The sequence below is a fragment of the Acanthopagrus latus genome, chromosome 16 (assembly GCF_904848185.1).
Source record: "Acanthopagrus latus isolate v.2019 chromosome 16, fAcaLat1.1, whole genome shotgun sequence".
In the NCBI taxonomy this organism is placed as follows: domain Eukaryota; kingdom Metazoa; phylum Chordata; class Actinopteri; order Spariformes; family Sparidae; genus Acanthopagrus; species Acanthopagrus latus.
Window position 1 is genome coordinate 15,284,523 of NC_051054.1, and position 21,366 is coordinate 15,305,888.

Genomic DNA, 21,366 nt, shown 5'->3' on the forward strand with positions numbered 1-21,366 from the left:
CTACAGATTGACGTCCAGTGGAGAGCCACAATGACATTTTTGTGATGTCTTTTAAACATTCACTATTGATGTCAGAGTGATAACCTTAGAAATTTCAAAATTAAAGTTTTTATGGTATGGTGGTAAACACGGTATTTAATAAAGCTGATAAATAGCTCACCTGGTAAAGATCGAGGTCGAGGCTCGGGATTGAAGCTGTATGTTTTGCTGTGTGGAGTAAAAGTTCATCAAAACCTTCATTTTGAATCACAAGAAGTTCTTAAAACATGTTACCGAATAATAAACGTTGAAAAGGTGTCTAGATGTTTTTGTTCAGTGGGCGAGATTGTCGTTTTTGGGGTGTAGTTTTAAGCATCATGTGGTGTGTTCATGGCCATTCACACTCAGAAAATTACATTTAGCACAGTTCCATTAAACACACAGTCTGTAATTCCTGCCACTAATGGCCTCCCACTGAAAACAAAAGACATAAGCAGCGTGGGATCATGGGAGTTGTTGTCTTCATCGCTAAACAACTGCTGATGAAATTCTAACTGCGCGACATAGACAGAAATGTTCGTGGATGAGCTGATGTTGTAAAATGTTATTTACGTTACGTTAAGTCAGATTTGTTGTCTTTCTCCTTCAGTCTCATTAACTGTTTCCCCAAAAGTTATAGCACCGGCCGACCAAGTGAAACACACTATTACCTTGGAGAACACAACACAATTAAACGGGGGTCTTTCAGGGTTATTTTGAGTAAATGTAATGCAGCTACAACGTTTCGCTGAGTCTTCTTCTCTCTGCGAGACGGAGGAGTTAAAGATTCCTCAGTCCTGCCCATGCATCCATGCGCTCTCTCCTAATTGTTTACTAGGCGAACGTGTCCCACAGTACTTACAGCTGATGGTGCTTACGTACAATTAACTTCATTTTAAATACTGTTTGCGCACTCATAAAAAGCCAAGCGTGTTTTTTTTTTAAAAGGCCGCCTCATTATCTCATCAACCCACTGTCATTCTCTACTGCTTCTCACTTAGAGGGCTTTCACTGACCGCAAACTCCTGAGAGGATAGGATCTGTGTGTGTGTGTGTGTGTGTGTGTGTGTGTGTGTGTGTGTGTGTGTGTGTGTGTGTGTGTGTGTGTGTGTGTGTGTGTGTGTGTGTGTGTGTGCACGCGCCACAGGGCGCCTGAGGGAGATACTTAAACGTCTTGCTCTTACAAACAACTTCACAAGGTCACAGTGATGAGAGGCTTCTGACTTTATATTCTCATGATGTAGCTCAAAAGATTTCAGCGTCTAGTTTTATTTTGTTGGGGTTTTTTTAAAGGTCTGCAAATATCAAGTCCATGTGGGTTTTTTTTCTCGTTCTCAGGTTGAAGGAAGCTCAAGAAAACATCAAGAAGATCACAGCGGAGAAGAGAGTCGAAACCAAGAAGATCAACGCCAACAGTCTGGTAAGAGCCTGATCTCCACACAGCGCAGAAACGGACTATACTGAAAGCTCAATGCACTTTTTTTTTGTGGTTTCCCACCAACAGAAAGAGAGGCTGCGGCAGAAGGAAGCTGGCGTGCCATCCAGTTGAGCGAAATGGCGCAGCGGAAGAAGAAACGAGTGGTGGAGATCAGAACATGTGCAGGCTTCATCTCTCCTGCAGTTTTCCACCTGCCTCAACAACAACAACAAACCTCCCTTTTTCCCGTATGGACTCACAATGAAAACCTCTTACTACCCGTACTGCCGTATCTCTGCCCTACTATAACAGTACTAGACACCCACCCCCAGCCCCCCCATCTCCCACCCCCACCTCTACGCTCCACCACCCTCACATCGAGCTCCGTCTGTCTGCTGAACAGATAAGAAGCCGGGCCTGCAGCGAGGGATGCATGGCTGACACAGCCCCAAGTGATGAGAGTCTTAAAGGCCAAAGGTCGATCTCATTCATCCAGCGCGGCGTGACCTCTGAGCGCCCGGCTTGTGAAAGGTCTCAAGGGGTCAGCGGGAGTGCCAGCTGACACGTCCACCAATGGTTCCTTGTGAGGAGCCATTTTCTTTTCTGGACTGTAGACGTTACATCAGACAGCAGAATGATGAAGCTCCTACATATCCTAAGTGTTAAGATGTATCAGATAGAGCTGCCTGAGGGGAAAATGCCTCTCTCTCTCTGTGGAAACAGTGTAAAAGAAAAAAAAAAAAAAAAAAGCAGTTCCCAGTGTCTGTTTTGCTGTAGCGAGTAGCTTTTCATTCACCACGGCTCCTTAAGAGTCTTGTAAATATGTCATGTTGTGGAATCGGCAGGGAAGCGTGCGTTATGCGGTGATATGCGCTGATGAAGACGCGGCGTTGGGTCTAAAAACGTGTGTGGAGGTTTCCACTGTATCGTGTAGCACTGCACCAGGCTGACCTCTCCTGGGTGACGGCCAGAGAAGAGAAGAAGCTGGCAGCGAGCCTCGGGCCCCCAAACACACACACACACACACACACACACACACACACACACACGTAAAAACAAGTTTTAAACCCAACATATTAAACGTACGTCATGAAAACGTAATCTTCCGTCGAGCGCTGTGCATCACATTATGTCCGGCACACGTTTAAGCACTTTAGCTGTACGTCGCTATAAGTCGCACTTCCATGTTTATGCTAGCCGCGTGCTTTATTTCGGATTGTCTTGCACTTTTTTGCACCTCTTTCCCTATGCAAGCATATGGTTTCCTTGTTAAACAGATCAAATGAATTGTATTGTGAGATGATGAAATGCTATTAGGGTTTTGTGTTTATTTTATTTCTAAAAAGGTGAATTGCGCTCATATTTCTTTTTTGCAAATGTAAGATTTAAACACACGCCTGTAAGATTCAAGAATCGTCTATTTATGTAAGGAGAAATGTATTTTATGCCAAAAGAAAATCATCAGCTTTGTTCCCCTCAAGGCTGTATTTTTTATGAGTTGTAATTGAAGCTGCCTGATCAATGAATGATATATTTTCACACGGATGTTACATGTATGTTGTGCTCACCGATTTACAGAAAATGGAGGAATCTGCACCGAACGATGACCTTTGTGCGTGTTATTTTTGGAGAGGGTCAAAATGTTTGAGCATATCATCTGAAGCCATGCAAGTCGTTGTACCTCAGACAGACTTCCAGTATCAGACTATCCGTAAATCTGCACCTTGAATTACTTTTATACCCTCCGAAGTCTCGTGCCATTTATTTTCTATAAAGAAATAGATATTTCATAACTTTAAAATGCTTTGTTTCACTTCAGAGGGTTTGAAAACCACAAACAAAGATGAAATGAGCTCAAGGAACTGCTGTAGCCTCTACCTATATATATGTATGTATGTATGTATATCGGTTCATGTAACCTTCAGTAGCTCTCATGTAGGTGCTCTGTAATTTTATGGAATTGTTTTAAATTTCAAGAATAAACAACTGGATGCCCAACAAACGGGAGTGATTTCTCTGAATATTCCTCCTGTCAGCACGTCCAGTAGGGAAAGGCTTTCAGGGGGCCAGAAGTTGTGCTGGGCAAATGTGATATTTACGTAGGAAATCTGACTCGTCAAAAAGGATCTGATGCTTCGTTTTTTTGTTTTTTTTTCTTTCAGCGAGACTGTTCAGTAAACTGTGAGTCAGGTTTTAAAGCCAGGACGATTAAACTTGTTCCTGGAAGACCCCTTTTTAAAATAAAGCAAGTATTGTCACTAACATGAGGAGTTTGTCATGTCAAGAGGTTTGTTTTAAGATTTGAAGAATGGGATATATAAAGTGGCACTCTTTTGGGAGAAGCAATTCAAACTCAATTTTAATATTTACAGTTTTGATGAGGCAATAATACAGAAGTAGTCAGAAATATTTATTGTTTCCATAACTGCATAAACAAGCGGAAAATGAGGTCTCCCAGAGAGCTGTCTGAAGCCAGAAAGGTGGCGGGGTCTGCCAAATATATACAAAGTAAAACAGCATGAAATTGTGTTGTCCTTTTAAGGTCAGATTGGTTATTCAGTTGATCCTGAAAACAAAGAGTTTGTTAATTTAGTTTGCCGAGGCAACAGAAAATCATTCGGTGAAAATATTTCCCTTCTGGTTAAATTTTCTTCCCCCAAAACTACACAATGCACCTTTAATGAGATGCACATTTCTGTGTCTCAGCCTAGATTCTGTATCACTAAAATACCGACAATAATTTTGTACCTTAAAATGGACATTTAAGTGGTTATAGTCATTAAAAAGAAAGAGAAAAAAAAAAGCGCCACAAAAAAATCAAAGTTGTGTTTCTGACTGTAGATTTACGCTTTTGACTCTTATGGCTCATCCCAGAATACTCCCACAGACTGAGGCTTGGATCATAAAATACTTGGGAGATTTTTATTGCCATTTTAAATCAAGAACAAATCTGCAACCAAAAAAAGAAAAGTTCAATTGGGGCCGTTCCAGGCTGGAAAAAAAAAAACCCTCATCGTTTGACTTTAAGCACCGTGTTCCCCTCTCCTCAGCCCTCCGACAGATTTGTGAGCCATGTAACAAAATTTAGTGAAGTTTAAATGGCGTCATTTCAAGAGATAGCTGGAGCAGGTAACCGCTTTTCTCGTAAAACTGACTAGTTTAACGATGAAACGAGTCCCAAGGTCTGAGGAGACAGAAACACCTTCCTCCTTCAGGTGCAGAGTAACAGATGATTTGCAGGATATTCCAACATCCGTTTATTTGATGTTTTTTTGTTGTTGTTGTTTTTTTTTTCCATGGATAATTTAATCAAAGAGATAAAAACCAACCGCTTACATCAAAAGATGGCTTTACATTTTACAACTATTTAACCTCGATAATGTAGAAACCACCGCTGCACACCGTTTGGTTTAACTAACAAACACTACGGTCTCTACAACTGACCCAGCTTACAGAAGAAAAGAGAAAAAGAAATCAATCAATTAACTTTGAAAGATTCTGGAACTATCGAAATAATATCACATTTTTCTCATTTACAAATAACCCATTCTTATCCATCGAATTCCACACAGTGGAAACAATCCAGTTGGACAAACACGTATGCACACAGAAATACAAAATCGGGGAAAATGTTTTTTTGTGAGTAAATAAACCGGGGTGGCGCAGTCCTCTGCAGGTGAGAGGAAGCCGTGCGTAAAACGTGCCCATTCCCAAGTCGGCGTTCCCGTGCAGTGATGCTTGTTTTCAGACCGGTGAGGGGTAACAGTGGTCAACGCGGTTCAGCTCTGGTTTATAAGTTGCATGTCCACATTTATTCACACGTCGTGTAAGAGGAGAAGCCCGCGCGTAGGGCGCCCTCATGGGTGCGTCCTCCCCGGTGGAGACAGGCACGTGTTCTTGGCTGCGTGACAGCCTCTCTTCTTTTGATAAGGACAATCCTGACAGCGAAGAATACGAGTATGAAACACACACACACACACACACACACACAACACATTTCTGCGCGCCTTCAGTCCAGGTCTATGGATATACAGCGGCACTGTTTGACGCGCTGGATGCGCTTCTTCTTGGTGGGTGGCTGCTGGTCCGGACAGTTCAAAGTAAACGTCATGGTGGTGAAACGCTTCGGCTTGCAAAACGAGCAGGACTGGAAGGCACCCTCCTCCCTGCGGATGTGCCTGGGGATGTAGAAGGAGTTGCACTGTCCGTAACAGAAGCGGTTGATGATGGTGCGGCTGACGCAGCCCTCCTCGTGGATGGTCTGCTTTAGGGGCTGCGTCTTGCACCAGTCCCGTTTCAAATACTGGCGCTCCGTCACATGCAAAGCTTCCTGGCTGGACTCCAGCACCTCGTCGGCTGGTGAGGATGCGCCCTGCCTCTGCCGGGACCCGGAGCCCGCCTGCGGAGGCTGCGGTTGCTGCTCCGATTCGTTTGGGTTGTTTTTGTCAGGATGAGGAATGGCGCCTTGTGAACCTCGGTTTCTCTTGGAATCCACGGGAGAGGATAGCAGCCCAATGATGAAAACCATACTGCAGAAGATACGCGTCGAGTTGGCCATCCTTGGGGAGAAGAAGAAAATAATTCATCACCCTCACCGTTTCAACGCTGGACGGGTTACGCACAGCTGTCAAAGCTTTTACGCTGCGTAAAAGCGCACAGAAACAGCTTTGCCTCTCTGCAAAGCGGAATGCAAAGCGAGACTAAAGTGCAAAAACAGTCGATTCTGTATTTGAAAAACCTCAGTCTAAACATCTGAGTGTACAATACAATGTTTTGTGTGTTACGCACAAAAGTTTAGACGGTAATCACTTGGCACAGGGGCTCCAGGTTTAGCCGAAAGCACGTAAACTTTCTTAAATGTCTTATCAGCTCACTACGTATCTACACACGCTCACCACTGGATGACAGGCACGCAGTTGTGTCATGTCTATCAGCATTAAACTAAAAAAAAAAAAACTTTAAGTGAAAGTGGCAGAAGAAGGTTGCGCGTGGAGAAATAGTCCGAATTCCCTCACCTGCGCGAGCCTCCACTGCTACAAAGTGCGATGATCTGATCCTGTCAGTCCTCGACGGCACCTTCCCGAGGTGATAGGCACCTACTGCTGTCGACTGAACGCTGGCGGGACTGTGGATGGGTGGGAGACTAGCCGCTCCATAGACAGGGGCCAGGGGGTTTAATACAAATTGCTGCAGCGCCGGACTGTCTCCCTTTTAAATGTCTGCCAGCTGAGATGTGCACAACAGTTCCCTCTACATTATTGGCTAAGCACAATGTAGAGAAAATCAAAACTGTCCGCCCCCTCAACACTTCCCTGAACCCACTTCAAGACATGCAGACAACCGAGGAACAGCGAGGGCAGGGAGAGAGGAGGAGGAGGAGGAGGAGGAGGAGGAAGGGGACGAGCGGGGAGCGGACAGGCCTGAGGTTTGTGCGCAAATGGAAAAAGTAAAGCAGTTGATATTTTGAATCGAAATGAGCGTGATGATGAATCTGTGCCATTTATCCTCATTAAATAATAATAATAATAATAATAATAATAAAAACTGGAAGGAGGCGTTCACGGTCCTCCCGAAAACTGTGAACAAGCATGCAGTTTAAGAGTGAACACACATCAGCACAGATGCGACTCCTGAACACAACAAGAGCTTTTTTCCTGCATGATTTAACAAAAATGGAAACCGAAGACTGGGAATTTTGAATGTAGTTTATTTTTGCACGGTCAAAGTATAGACTACTGTGTTAAATTAAATGTAGAAAAATATAAGTTTACTTTCTAATAAGGCACATGGTTTATAAAACGTCACAAATAGAAGTTATTAAGTAATGTACTCATGCTCTAAAAATCAATTATCAATGTTATTAAGAGCAGTTCCGGGTTGCCAGATGCAATTTTTCTCTGATTGTCCTTCATGACTGGTAAAATGCTGCTGTAGATGTTGGCGGCCTAATGTTTAAAAGAAATGTAAGTGTTTGCACATTCTAATAAGCCGCAAGTCTCGCGTTAAAACGTCAATAAAATGTTGATTCATTGATTTTGGTCCAGACACAGAGTCCAAATTAGAGTAAAGTGACTAAATAAAATGTCGAAGTATTAAGTGTGGAAAATGATAATCAGGCGCCCTGCTGAAGGATTTTTTTTAACAACCTGGCAACCATGAGATTAATGCCTGATGACATGATGTAGGCAACATCGGATAATAAAGTGATAACTATGTTTAAAGGCATGTGCTACAACTAAAAATGTTCAAATATGGTTATAAACAAACAAACCGTGGATCTATTTATTAAAAAGAAAAATCCAACTATTTAAATTACTTTAGGATCAGAATATTCATGGAATAGTCATTTGTCTTTATGACATAAATAATTAGCAATGCGTCTGTCAGTGGATTTCACCTATTTCTCTGTTGTATATTGATGCATTTCATTTGTGGGACAGGTGAGTATTCAGCTTCCTAACATCGCACCGTCCTCTCTGTCCGTGAACGCATCTGCTGAACACATGGCCTCGAGCCCAAACATCCAGTCTGTTATATTTCTGTTATCATAACGCAGCGCGTGAATGTGGAGAATCAGACCAATAATATCAATACAGATAACAGCCTACACACTGCGCTGTAATCTCTGCAGCTATAATGTCATTAAGCTGCTGCACAAATAGAGGATTTGAACGCCACCTCTTCCTGCACATGAAAAGCATAAATCACACACAGAATGATTTTGACCTTCAGCCTTTCACTGTCTACTCTTCAGATTATTTACAAGGGAAATAATAATAGGAAAAGAAAAATCATGCCTTCAGCATGTTTTGAGCTGGTTGTACTGACCAATTTTAGCGGTAGTTATTACGTTTTAAATAAAGCAAATTAAAAGTTTATTCCAATAATAGAATCACCAGATTATTATGATTGAATTTGTTATTAATAATAACAAACTGAAAAGAAAAAAGAAAACTCCCGCATACAAACAGTTAAGGATTTGGAGTGCAGTTGCAACAGGTCAGTCTAAACAGTTGTTGCAACCTCTGGTTTTCGAAATCATTCCTCGTGTGATGTGGTTGCAGCAGTGGTTGTACGACTCCCCCTTGTGGCTACAACAACTGCTAATTATCCAAACCAGAAGAATTCAAGTGGAGACAAACATACAGCGCACAGTGTTTGATTTTATTTGTCTGAAGCGGGTTCACATGGCAAAGTGTTTTACTGGCTGTTTAAAAATAATAGACTGAGATAGACAGATGATCAATACTGCTTGGCTTTCTTTTTTCTTTTTTTTAAGTCCAGCAAAAGGTGTGCCTCTTACCTTCTGTTCATGACAACACAGTAAGAAAATATTCTTTAATAAGAGACAAAGCTGCAACTTCAGTAAACATTTTTGTAAAAACATCTAAGGATTAGATATTTAAAAAAAAAAAGCATAAATAGAAGACTTGATCTAAGCGTTTCCAGTCATACCATCAATCACAATCAAAACCTGGCATGCACACTACAGTCTAGACACTATGCAACATTATCTTACAGGCTGATGTGTGTCGAGATTTCACTTCTAAACTTAAGGCATATGAAAGCTCCCATTAAGGCTCTAACTTGACACAAACAGCACCTACCTAATTTAGAAATAAATTAAGACCCCTGAAAATGTGGATAACAAAGAGGGAATGTTTGACGTCGTGTCCTCATACCAGACAGAACTGCAGAGCAACGAAGAAACGTAAAAGGCAAAGCAGATTTGGGATTATAAATCTACAGGCTTGGTGGCAGACATCAGTCGTCCTTGGTTCAGAGGGTTTCTAGGTGAACCTCTGTAATGGGTCGTGTCCTTCTCCACTATCTGCTGTACCAGAGGCTTCTGAGCGCCTGCTGGATCAGAGGAGGCCATTTTGGGCTTTGGTTGGACCTTGTTTGTGACGTCGCCCAGAGCACAGACCTTCGCTTTACGGGCCAGAGTGCTTGGCTTTTTGGGTGGGACTGGTGGTGGTCTCTTTACGGACTGGACGCTGTGGGACAGTCCCACCCGTGCATCATCCTGGTAGGGCTGAAGCTGTGGGTGAGGGGAGAGGCCGCTCTCCATGCTCACTGCCTTCACCACTGGACTGCTCTGACTGGTGGTGAGTTTTGAATTTCTGGTGGGTCTCCTGCTTTCTCCCAGGAGAGAGTTCATCCTGCGGACAGTTTGGCGTACTGGGGTGCGCTGGAACTTGAGCGGTGATCGGACGTGTGAAGCCTTGGTGCCTCTGGGTGAATGAAGGGTAAGCTTGTTGAAGTGTTCGATGTGTTCTGCCACCCTACGCTTCTCAGTCTCCAGGCTGCGTGGCGAGAGGGGTTGTTGGTTTTGGATTTTGGTACCGATCTCTTGGGACGATTCATCATGTACCGCACCACCTATAGTACCGATCTCATCTCTGAGTTCTAGGTCCAGCTTGTATGGAGTGGACTGCAGGCCGGAGGTGACGCCCACTCTGAAGAGAGCTGGGCTCTGGATGTCCAGAGCTTCAATCAACCTGCTGCAGTTCACCTGCCCCACCTCCCGGTCACTCTCTTCCACAGTAAAACTGCTGTGGCTACTGCTGGGAGCTTCACATGGAAAACATTTATCAGCCGTTACAACTGGACTACAGTACACACCAGACTCAAAAATTGCACTATCAATATGTAGAGGTGATAAAGCTGCAATTTCAATCTGGCCAAAGGTAATGTTATGATCGTTAGCCAGAAGGCTCTGCTGAGCAGGTAACCTTGAGGCCTGGAGGACGGTAGGAGTCCCTGGTGGAGGGAGCAAGACGCTGTCTGATGGTTTGGTTTGGTCTGTTCCCGGAGAGCTGCAGGGCTGCTGGATAACAGCCTGGGGATCACTCCCCAACTCTGTGAGGGTCTTTATTTTTTTCAGCAGGGTGGGACCAGTCAGGCTCTGGGCTTCAATGATGGAGCACTCGCTCTCCAGGCTCTCAGCACTAGAAGCGCAACACAGCTTCTTGGGAAGGCTGGCCACCGCTGGGGGCTTTGATACAATGATGGCTGGTTCAGACTTGTAGCTGCTCTTTAGGCACATGTTCATGGGCGTGTCTGTGAAAGATCCTCCACCGAAAGCCTGGGCTCCTACCGGAGTCTCCCCACACCACGAGGTACGGTGGACGCTGGAGTCACACTGGGGGGTCAGCAGGTTGTCTTCAGACTTACTGATGTACTTGGAGCCTGGAAAACAAAGTGCAATATTAGCAGGTTTTACAACTTAAAATACTTTTTTTTTTTAAAGTTTCTTCACTCATTTCTTTCTTCATTACTCACTTTTGGATTCAGCCTTTCTAGGCTGAACTGACGGACTGAACTCAGTCTCTTTGGTGAAACGAAAACTGGTGGTGCTCTCCTGAGTGGCAAGTCGCCAGCCAATGGACTCAGATCCCTTTATCACCAGCATGGAATGAGAAATGGAAGATGAAAGAAAGTAGGAGGATTAAGATTGAGGGTATTATTTGGTTAAAGAGGACCCCATAGACGTTTCCCAAAATGTACCATTAATATGTTAATACCATGACTGTTATTGTTAGTTCTTCAGAGGATGACAAAAATCACTCAGAAGAAACAAGATATCGGATTTGTTGGTCAGCAACCTTTTATTAAGTGAAGAATATACATTGACTATAGAGCATTAAAAAGTTAAACAGCTCATCTTGTGTACCCCCAACAGCTTACAATATATTTGATGTATTTACTGATATATAAATCACATTTTTTCACCTGAGTGTTTGACATTGTAAATCGCTGATAATGGGGCACAGGAAGTATCTTATGGCTTTTTGTACCATACAACAATTTATTCAGTAACATGAGAAGTACAGATTCTTTATAAGCCATGCATGCATTAGCTCAAATGTGTTAGCTACTTAAAGTAAACTTTAGACTGTTACACAATGAAAAAAAGTGCTAGTGTGCAACAAGTTACCCCAACATAAAAACACCCCATGTGCAAATGTGTTACTTGATTTAATACAGTTAATTACAGCATTCGAAATGCCAGGGTGCACTTGATTAACGCCATTTTATCTGTGAACCAGAAGAATGTGAAGTCGGAAACGCAACCACACTTACAGCTTCTTTGCTGCTCTTCCCCAGGCTAAAACGTAAGCGCAGAGATTTGCGTGGTGCTTCTTTTTTGCCAACTTTGGGAGAAAAGCAGCCAGCCTTCCCAGATTCAACTCTGAAACAGATATTAAAACAATTATCAACATGAGATGACCCAGTGCCATTCGACTCTTGTCTCTCTGTAAAGTGAATCATTGTAGGAAATGCATGGCTGTGTGGCAAGAAATCTAAGGATCGCAGGAGGAAGAGGAAAATGTGTACCTGTTGACAGCATGTCTGTTGCTGAGTCGTCGACTCTTCCTCCTCACAGATGTAGCCGATTGCCTTCTAGACCTGCCTGCTGGTGACATGATATTCTGGGAAGACTCCAACACCCCTGAAGCACTGTAAGCTACAATATAAAGAAGGGGGGGAAAACATGCAAAATTATCCACAAGCTTTCGAGACTGCACAACAGTTAATGCCCACTCGATTAAACAATTATAAATACCTGATCCAGGAGTGGAAGTGCTGCTGAACAAAGAATTGGGAAGTAAATCAATCCCGAGGGTCTTTTTGACCGATCTACGTTTCTTGTTTGAGAATCCAAAAGAGTGACCAGATTCCAGAGGAAGCTTTCGTTTTGAGGAAGGCGTTGCAATCACAGGAGTTGCGGAGGAAAAGACTGGCAAGAATCACAAGAGAATTAATGTCTTTACATGAGCAGGATTTGCTGTTTTTTGTATTTAAAAACATTAAAAAGTTGATTCTGAGCCAAGGCACTGAGATTTTGCATTCATTGTAGAGGATGATGCATGCAAATGGAAGGCAGAAAAGCAAAGACAAGACATTTGAATCCAGGCATAATTTTGCATCATTCATATGACTTCTTCATTATCAAGGTAAATGTGAATCTTTTTTATTTGAAGCGCACTAGAAGACAGAAAGCTTGTTGTTTTATGTGCACAGCAAATAGATTACTTCAGTATCATCATGCTACATAACAGGCAACGTCATCTCATCGGACCACTGTACCTACCAAAACTGTCTGACTGGGGGGCTTTTGTTGGTGTTTTATTAGTTTTTATCTTATTTAGAGCACCATTGACCAAATCTGAAATATGAGACAAACCAAACCATAGAAACAGTATTTACAGACTAAAGCTGCTGCAAAACATTATTCATTCACAAGTAATGTGATACAGTGCTCTATTTTAAATGGAAATGTCTGTGTACTGTCACAAAATACTTCCAGAGTGGTTACACCAGAAGAGTTAGTTTTCACCAAACAAATAAAAGGCTTACCTCCGAAGCTGCGTCTGTGTCTCTTCTTCATCCCTGAGTGCAAGTCCAGCTCCTCAAGTTCATCATGAATAGGGGACAGAACGCCCCCTTCACAGCCCATCATGGCTGGAATTTTTTCTTGAAGAAATGGTGGCAGCACACCTGTGACATATGGACACAGTCTGTTAACTAAAAAGCTACAGTATGGACTAACACATGTGAGACTTGCAGGTAAAATGCCTGAAATCAAGTCATACCAAAGCTGTGGGCATTCTCTATGAAGCAGTGCACTACGGCTGCCTGCAGCTTGAGGCGCCTCTCAGTGTTGGCATTCATCTTCTCTGTAGCTTCTCCAAAGTGAAGGAGGTTTGGGGCCAAGATTACAGACAAATTACTGCTGTCCATCTTATTTTCTGAGCTCCTGTGAATAAACAAAGAAAAAACAGTAAAGATAAAAAGGTCCTAAATGAGAGATGGATGCTTCATAGGAATCAGAGAAAAGAATCCAACTAAATGAAACTCTGGCACCTTTTGGACACGTTGTTGAGGAAGTCAAAAAAGTGACGCAGGGCGGTCAGGTTTCTGTCCGGCAGCACACAGGACAGCAGCATGGTGGCAGACATCCTGTCCTCCGCTGTGGGGAGCTGCTGGGCCTTGAGAAAGGCATCCTGCAGCTCTGTGGTCAGCACCGGCTCCGGCAGCTCCCTGAAGAACTGCTTCACTAGACCGGCCACATCACAGGGGAGTGCGGTGGACAGGCACTCCTCACCAGCGTCTAGTTTTGCCTGAACAAACAAAGCAGTTCTGTTGTGTTAGACCTTTCTGAGGGTCAAGGGCCCTCAGTGAATTCAAGGTCCACTTTAGCCATCACTCACCCTGAGCGCTTTCAGGCGAATGACAGAGCCAGATTTTCTGAACAGGCCCTCAGTGTCGACGTGTGCCAGCAGTTTCATGCATGCGTCGACCAGAAAGCTAAAGAGGATAGGGAAATCTCATTAGCACAAAATATAGGACATGACATGACTTGCCAAATGTAAGCTCAAGTAAATAAGCATTTCAACTTGCCTTGGCACGCTCCCACATTCCATATTATAGTACGGTAAGTTCTCCAGGGACACCCCAAAAACTTTTGTCTAAGGGAACAATAAAAAAAAAGAAAAATAGGACATTAAAATCCAATATTGATCACATTTAAACTACACAACACGAGGAGGAAAAATGTCCTTTCGGCTGTGAATTAATTCTAATTGCATGCCAGCAGCATCAGCACCCTGTGGTATTCGCCTCAGTCATGTTTTTGTTTTTTACTGCTATACTAAAATGCTGAAGGGTCCTCTTCAACCAAAACAGGAATTTAATTGCCAGCCATGACTTTCGATCATTCAGTTTTATGGCTGGCAGCCAAACATTCCAATTGTTTCTGAAAACAACGTTGAAAATCTGTTCAGTGTTTTTTTTTTCCTTTTTTTAAGAGTAGAAGAATTGCTTAATTTCAGTCCCACATTTCTTCACCAAGTCTGAGTTCATGTCTGTTGTCTCTTACCACAAGTTCAGCATTCATTTGAAAAAGTCAAAGTCTCTCCCTACAAACCTTGTGACTCCTGTTAGCCAATTATGAGTGACATGCACAGGAAGAAACATGGCTTTCAGAGTTAATTTGAAAATCAACCAACATTTCATTCAGTCACTGTCTTGCAAATGTAAAGACGTTTCTTGCCTAAATGTCCAAAAATCCACAAGAAAGTGCCACAGAGATTTATGAGGAAACATTACCCTTTCTGTGTTTTGTTAGACTTGGTCTTTTTGTTGATGGTCAAGAAGTTTATGGTGTGAATAATCATGAGAACAGCCCTAACAAAGCATCTGCACTGACTGACATGGGGTGACAACAGCCTGTGAACAAATGGGTTTCATCAGTGGGGGCATGCTTTCAGTAATATGCTAATCTGATTCAACAGATTAACAATAGTATGTCTGAAGCTGATACTGTGAAAACTTCGCTGAATCTGGGTCTGCAATAACAAACTGTTTTCAAGTCACATGTTAAACAAATAAATTATGCTGTAAGTTACATTGGTTAGTGTTTAGTTGACTTACCGAGCTGCTGGCTGCAGACTTGCAGCTGGCTGTTTTGTTTTTGTTCCAGTTCTTTGTCTTTATCCCGTACGCTGTGCGCAGATGCTGCACAGCCACTAAACGCATCACATTTTTCTCCATGACTTTCATTTTACACTTCTATCCTGTACCTCCAAACGACCTTAAAAACACAATTCGTCCACGCTCTTATGCCAGGACCAAAGCAAACTTGACATTCGCAGTTATGCAAGCTCTGTCCTGACACGAACCTTTTCCAGCTTCACTTTCTCCAAACTTCTGCTAAGTCATCCTCACGCTAACTGCTCGCAAGACGCCTGGACCTTCACAAACAACAGCCGACTTCCCCCTCAATATTAAAAGCAACAAAGTTGCTAAGTCCCATAGAGATGTAAACGACTCGACAAACGTGACAGTACTGGCTTAGGCTGCAATGCAGTTAGCTAGCTAACGTTAGCCAGCTAAGTTAACGACTCGCATTCGCTCATTAAAAACCCTCACGCGGAAAACACGAAAGAACCTCTCTGTGTCACACGACTTAAAAAAAGACTTTAGAACTCGCCTAAAAAACGTACTTTTTACTGTTTAATTACCGAGCTAGCTAACCGCATTGTGCTACGTTTCGCTCGTCAAGTCGTTTGTAAGGCTGCCTGTTTCCGCAGAGCATTCAAACAGAGGCGCTCCCTACGTTGTTCGCTCTGATTGGCTGAAATCGCTCGAATAGCATTTTGTAGAGCGCGTGTTTTAATACCCAGAGCAGCCTCGCTGGGCGGGGTGGTTTCTATTGCGGCAGATCAACCTTAAAGTCGACGCTTTTTTCAACCGGTTGACTCTGTGAATGAAACTACTCGCATCTTTAAAATGGGAAATGCACGAAGCAATGTTTGGACTTAAAGGATCATGTTGTTCACATTGTAACAAACAAACGGCCTTGTTTGATTAAGTTGTAACTATTATCGGATGTAATATATATCAACCTGTTTTTATTCTTATGGCACATGATAAATAGCCACCGTGTTAACTATTTGATGATGCTTTGGAAATGAAAACAATCTTTATGCTATTTTCTTTTCTTTTTTTTAACTTCAGAGTGCGAGGACTGTATATGACTGAAACATGTCAGATGATCAGGGCCAATCTTCAGAAGTACTACTACCAAAAATTAATCAAATAATTTGATTTATTTTGATACGCTGAATGAAGCAACCCACGAAGACAAGATCATGTATGGCTGAACGTCCATCAGAAATTTCTCCTGATCTGGCTTTAAGCCAATTTTGCTAGATGCTGCAGCCTATTATTATTATCTTTTTGTTTTTATACATGTTCATCATCATAACTAATACATCTAACCTCTAAAGAAGAAAAGTAACAGTAACAGTTTTATATGGTTTGGTTTATAATGATGATCTGAAGCTGAAAAGATGTTAGATAGATATATATTTACAAATAATGAATGTGTGCTTTCAGCTTTGGTGCATTGTTTAACTCCACAATGTTCTCCAGATCCCTGCATTTATCTGCTCATGCTGCTTATTTTCTGTCAGTCACAAAAACAGTACAAGAGATACTTTCACAAGGGCTTATCTTTATTACAGAACATACACATATATATACAGGAGACAACAACGTACAAATGAATGGACGATAGGAGGTTGGTTGTGTGTTTAGAAGCACTTCCTGTGGACAATGGAGGGGCCGGCCTCATCGTACTCCTGCTTGCTGATCCACATCTGCTGGAAGGTGGACAGGGAAGCCAGGATGGAGCCACCGATCCAGACGGAGTACTTCCTCTCAGGTGGGGCGATGATCTAGGTAACAAATAGACATTTTAGTTTCCAATGAGCGCTAATTCACCTTGTCTTGATTTGATAACGTAAAACCTTTGCAGTTCCCTCACCTTAATCTTCATGGTGCTTGGGGCCAGGGCTGTGATCTCCTTCTGCATACGGTCAGCAATACCAGGGTACATGGTGGTACCACCAGACAGCACATTGTTGGCGTACAGGTCCTTACGGATGTCAATGTCACACTTCATGATGCTGTTGTAGGCGGTCTCATGGATACCAGCAGACTCCATACCTGGTAGAGGACAAGGTCAAAAGATGAGATTTGTCTGAGACTTGCTGCATGTCTTCTGTCTATCAAAAAAAAAACAAATTCGATCAGTTCCTCACCAATGAAAGAAGGCTGGAAGAGGGTCTCTGGGCAACGGAAACGCTCATTGCCAATGGTGATGACCTGACCGTCGGGCAGCTCGTAGCTCTTCTCCAGGGAGGAGGAGGAGGCAGCGGTGGCCATCTCATTCTCAAAGTCAAGAGCCACGTAGCACAGCTTCTCCTTGATGTCGCGCACAATCTCACGCTCGGCTAAGGAACAGAAATTACACATGTTGAGAAACAACACTTGCACACCTCACGCATGCTCACTGAACAAATGAGTCACGGTGGCGTAAACCTACCGGTTGTGACGAAGGAGTAGCCACGCTCAGTCAGGATCTTCATCAGGTAGTCGGTCAGGTCGCGACCGGCCAGATCCAGACGCATGATGGCGTGGGGCAGAGCATAACCCTCATAGATGGGAACGTTGTGGGTCACACCATCACCGGAGTCCAGCACAATACCTTTAGCGAGCAGAAAGGAACCATAGTTAGTCAGCTATGCATGCATGTGAAGGCGAGGGTTGGCAGCTAAGTCTGGGCTCTTCAAGTATGTCTCACGTCATAAACTATTCAATGCTGCTCAATTCGGATGGCCCACAGTCTGCGGGACAGAGATTAACACCTCCAGTTGACAGTGAGACAAGAATCTAACCAGATGGTTCAACAGTGACCCCTCTTATTTTAGCTTATTGCTTTTACTAACCACAGACAAAAATGTGACACGTGTGAAAGAGCTGCAGTGTACTGACCGGTGGTACGACCAGAGGCGTACAGGGACAGCACAGCCTGGATGGCCACGTACATTGCGGGGACGTTGAAGGTCTCAAACATGATCTGCAAGAAAAGGGGAACAGAATGTGAACGGCTCCTCTCTACCCAAGAACAAGTATATGATATCAGAGTGGAGAGTAGTGATTATAAAGTACCTGGGTCATCTTCTCCCTGTTGGCTTTGGGGTTGAGGGGGGCCTCAGTGAGCAGGGTGGGGTGCTCCTCAGGGGCCACACGCAGCTCATTGTAAAAGGTGTGGTGCCAGATCTGTCAGAGGAAGGACAAGAACAGCTGTTGGTGTCTGGCCTGAAACAACAAGCAGCCTCCACGATGGCTGTGAATTCTCAGGGCTGCGGAAGGGTCAGCTGCCACGAATGTTGTAAATGAGTCTGACTGTCAACACGCACCTTCTCCATGTCATCCCAGTTGGTGATGATGCCGTGCTCGATGGGGTACTTCAGGGTCAGGATACCCCTCTTGCTCTGAGCCTCATCACCTACGTAGCTGTCCTTCTGACCCATACCCACCATCACACCCTGGGGGGAAGAAGCGCAAGAGTAGCATTAGATATCGGAGGGCGAAGCTGCTATTGCCATTGATTTGGCAGGGGTGGATCGAGGCCTACCTGGTGGCGGGGCCTTCCAACGATGGAAGGGAAGACAGCACGGGGAGCGTCATCTCCGGCAAATCCAGCCTTGACCAAGCCGGAGCCATTGTCGCACACGAGGGCGGTAGTCTCGTCGTCGTCGCACATGATTAGGCTTCACTGGGCTGGTCTGAAATTTTGAGGGAGGGGTGAGAAGGTTTAGGCCGGGTGTTAGGAGGGAACAGCTGTCTAAACGGCCTCTCATGGAATACATAGCACAAAGGCCTGTTGTAATTGAACAGTCACAAACACTTCATGGCTGGAGTGGCTGATGATGTGATGACTAGACCTGCTATATCTGGAGGAACCGGTGACATAATCAATAAATCACGCACATGATTAAAGGGGGAAGGCTGTAGTATTAGAGAAGGAATTCAAACTCAAGGTTTTGATATTTACAGTATTAATGAGGTACTAATGCAATTCATATTGCATTAGCACACACAGAGGGATGTTTAATTAGCTGTCTATATATAACACCCCCTCATATACTAGTCCATTTTACTTATAACAGTTTTTGTAATTAATATTAATCACTGAGGAAAACAGGATTCCCAGAACACTTTTTGAAGCCAGAAAAGTGGCAGGGTCCGCCAAATATAAATAAAGTCAAACAGTATGAAATTGTGTTGTCCTTTAAAGGTAGTTTGTTTATTCAGTCATTAAAATGAAGAGAGTTTGTTTAGGCATAAAAAAAAAAAAACTGTCAATGAAGATTGTTTTCTTTCATCCCCAAAACTACATAGTGCACCTTTAATACACGCATTAGCTGGAATCTATGGTGTTTGATGACCTGCCAACACTATCGCAACTGCTCTGGACTTATTACCACCCTCAAACACCAACACACCTCAACAGGTGCTATGTATAGACAGCTAATTAAAACATGCCTCTGGGTGCTATTCTGGTGCTAACCTTGTTGGACCACTACTGATACCATATCTTCACAGTCGCGATTGTTCCCGGGACTTGTCAGAGCTGCTGAGGTAGCACCAAAAAGGGGCATGACAGAGCCAACCTGTGATCTATTTATAAGCTGAGCAACCACCCACTGTGCTTAACGGAGTGAAACAAGTGACATCTCCTGCTATTTCAGGTCCTCGAGAGGTTGACTGAGAGCCAGGCCAGCACCCATCTGTCGGGATGTGTTTTACTACATGGCTCCGTGACTCAGCTGCCTCTTAACTTCATTCATTCAAGCATGGGTGGGTTTGGTCAGCTTCTGCTCAGCTTTCTGAGCCCTGATCCAAGGAAATCCATATAGTATGCTTGAGACACTGTCTCTGCCTGTGCTCCCACAGAAAGTCTGATCTTATAATGTTAACTTTAAAATCCAGTGGCAATAAATGTAGGATAACCAGTTACTCCAGTTGCAACCCTGCACAGCACTTATTCCATTCATTCATCTATGTATCATCTGCTCAAAGCACAGCTAATAGACTGTGACAGTCATCACACAAATGACAGTAATCACAGAGCGACACAGGCAAACTCAGTGACTCAGAGAAAACAAGCCGGGAAATGGACTCACCAAGTTGCACTGGCAGGCGGATGCTTCCACTGGGACAAAGGCTGAGGGTGAGAGGAGCCCCTTAAATAAGACCCGGACCGGGTCTAGGGACCAGGGGCGGGGCTGAGGGGTTCACACAAGTCCAAATAAGAGCTGCCAGCAAAAATCAACAAGCAGCAGGAAAGTGCTTTTTACATACATGGATGGAAGACTGCTTGGCTGACACAGTTGAATGAAATGCTGATGACTGAGAAGTCAATGCGGAATATTATTGGTGGTTGTCTGATAGGAGGAAGTGCCGGGGGGGCTTATCATACAGGCATCTTCCTCCATTTGTTTTATTTATGATATCGTTTAATACAAGAGAATAAAATGCTTCTCAACTTCTCATTAAATGCAGTTTCATTTGTGAAAGATACACAAAGATTAATCAGTGCTATTTTAAATGACAGTTTATCTCATGAACCTACAAAGTAATTTGTGCTTTCTTATAATGCATGTTCGCATTCATCTTTAGCCCCGAAGTTACATATAAAAATCAAGACAGTGTGAATATCATGCAATCGGCACTTTAAAACACTGTATTTTCTGTCACTTCTGTTGCATAATGAAGGGGCATGCCTATATACAATTTGAACTTCATTCATTTGTAATGGGCCTCTAATGTGCGCTTATTACATGTCTTAGGAGGTGCAACTAGGCTCATAACCGCCAAGAAGACCCACTCTGATGACCCAGTCAGGCCAGCGTCACTGGTGTCTTGTTAAGGAGATGAAAACATTGTATGTGTCTGCGAACCACGCTGCTGGTATGCGCTCTGAGCCTCCACCGCGTGTGCAACAGCTGATGGTAACGCCAGCCGGCCTCTGTATCTCATCTGGCTGTCTGAGTGGCCTGCTGGTGTCAGAGCTCAGTGCTGATTGGCCCAGCCGTCTCCTTGTAGGGTTATGGTGAGCAGGAGAGTCGCTGCTGAGCGGCCACTGAGGCTCCGGAGCCGTGAGCTCGCCGGAGAGGAGTTCCATATTTGTGCCACCCACTTTTCCATATATTTCCTCCATGTACGTTGCACCTTATGAGGTAAAACTCTCGCCTGTGCAGGGATTATACAAAGATTTGACAGATTATTTGTTGATGCAACATCATGCCAAGAAAAAAAAGGGGGTTGGATCAGACACAGTCTCATTCATGTGTTTGTAATTATTTAAGAAATGTATTGACTTAGAGCTTCAGTTATGGAAGAATGACTCGGGTGTAAAAGAGCAGTATAGAATATGTGAGTTTTTTCTTTATCATAGCTGGAGGTATGTGAGAACACTCTCCGGCTCCACCAGATACCAGAGCCTCCTATTTATAGCTGTTTCCTCTCTATCTGGACAGATAGGAGCTGGATGCAGCTGAAGCATCTCA

General features: G+C 43.6%; 4 protein-coding genes across 5 annotated transcripts in view; 1 reads left to right on the forward strand and 3 right to left on the reverse strand.

Annotated features, from left to right (window-relative positions):
- Nucleotides 1-3,433, forward strand: part of LOC119005105 (formin-like) — a 52,795-nt gene extending 49,362 nt beyond the window's left edge. For both annotated transcript variants that reach the window (XM_037072597.1, XM_037072596.1), the window contains 2 exons: nt 1,357-1,438; nt 1,523-3,433. In XM_037072597.1, the coding sequence (XP_036928492.1) occupies nt 1,357-1,438; nt 1,523-1,567 (127 nt within the window). In that variant the 3' untranslated portion in view covers nt 1,568-3,433. The remainder of the gene's footprint in view (nt 1-1,356; nt 1,439-1,522) is intronic.
- A 902-nt stretch (nt 3,434-4,335) lies between these two features.
- On the reverse strand, nt 4,336-6,773 carry grem1b (gremlin 1b). Its single transcript, XM_037072598.1, has 2 exons — nt 6,451-6,773; nt 4,336-5,994 (listed from the first exon to the last, which is right to left on the reverse strand). Exon 2 carries the CDS (start codon nt 5,991-5,993, stop codon nt 5,445-5,447), a length of 549 nt encoding a protein of 182 aa, XP_036928493.1. The 5' UTR covers nt 5,994; nt 6,451-6,773; the 3' UTR covers nt 4,336-5,444.
- A 1,805-nt stretch (nt 6,774-8,578) lies between these two features.
- arhgap11a (Rho GTPase activating protein 11A) lies at nt 8,579-15,568 on the reverse strand. Its single transcript, XM_037072268.1, has 12 exons — nt 15,124-15,568; nt 14,876-15,035; nt 13,844-13,911; nt 13,654-13,750; nt 13,307-13,563; nt 13,036-13,199; nt 12,800-12,940; nt 12,006-12,179; nt 11,777-11,906; nt 11,522-11,630; nt 10,721-10,835; nt 8,579-10,627 (listed from the first exon to the last, which is right to left on the reverse strand). Exons 2-12 carry the CDS (start codon nt 15,002-15,004, stop codon nt 9,171-9,173), a joined length of 2,841 nt encoding a protein of 946 aa, XP_036928163.1. The 5' UTR covers nt 15,005-15,035; nt 15,124-15,568; the 3' UTR covers nt 8,579-9,170.
- Nucleotides 15,569-16,440: 872 nt separating this feature from the next.
- LOC119005037 (actin, alpha cardiac muscle) lies at nt 16,441-20,127 on the reverse strand. The gene is made up of 9 exons (XM_037072433.1): nt 19,981-20,127; nt 18,429-18,579; nt 18,211-18,339; nt 17,960-18,070; nt 17,783-17,867; nt 17,334-17,495; nt 17,050-17,241; nt 16,773-16,954; nt 16,441-16,683 (listed from the first exon to the last, which is right to left on the reverse strand). The coding sequence occupies exons 2-9, from the start codon at nt 18,555-18,557 to the stop codon at nt 16,540-16,542; spliced, it is 1,134 nt and encodes a 377-aa protein (XP_036928328.1). The 5' UTR covers nt 18,558-18,579; nt 19,981-20,127; the 3' UTR covers nt 16,441-16,539.
- Between the last annotated feature and the right edge of the window lie 1,239 nt (nt 20,128-21,366).

Coding starts and splice junctions, on each gene's coding strand:
- LOC119005037 (XM_037072433.1), bottom strand. CDS start 18,557: ATGTGCGACGACGACGAGACTACCGCCCTCGTGTGCGACAATGGCTCC. Junction 17,242..17,333: donor CTACTCCTTCGTCACAACCG/GTAGGTTTACGC, acceptor TCTGTTCCTTAG/CCGAGCGTGAGATTGTGCGC. Junction 16,684..16,772: donor CAAGCACCATGAAGATTAAG/GTGAGGGAACTG, acceptor TTTGTTACCTAG/ATCATCGCCCCACCTGAGAG.
- arhgap11a (XM_037072268.1), bottom strand. CDS start 15,004: ATGAAAGTCATGGAGAAAAATGTGATGCGTTTAGTGGCTGTGCAGCAT. Junction 13,564..13,653: donor TTCGCCTGAAAGCGCTCAGG/GTGAGTGATGGC, acceptor TTGTTTGTTCAG/GCAAAACTAGACGCTGGTGA. Junction 11,631..11,776: donor AACAGACATGCTGTCAACAG/GTACACATTTTC, acceptor TATCTGTTTCAG/AGTTGAATCTGGGAAGGCTG.
- grem1b (XM_037072598.1), bottom strand. CDS start 5,993: ATGGCCAACTCGACGCGTATCTTCTGCAGTATGGTTTTCATCATTGGG.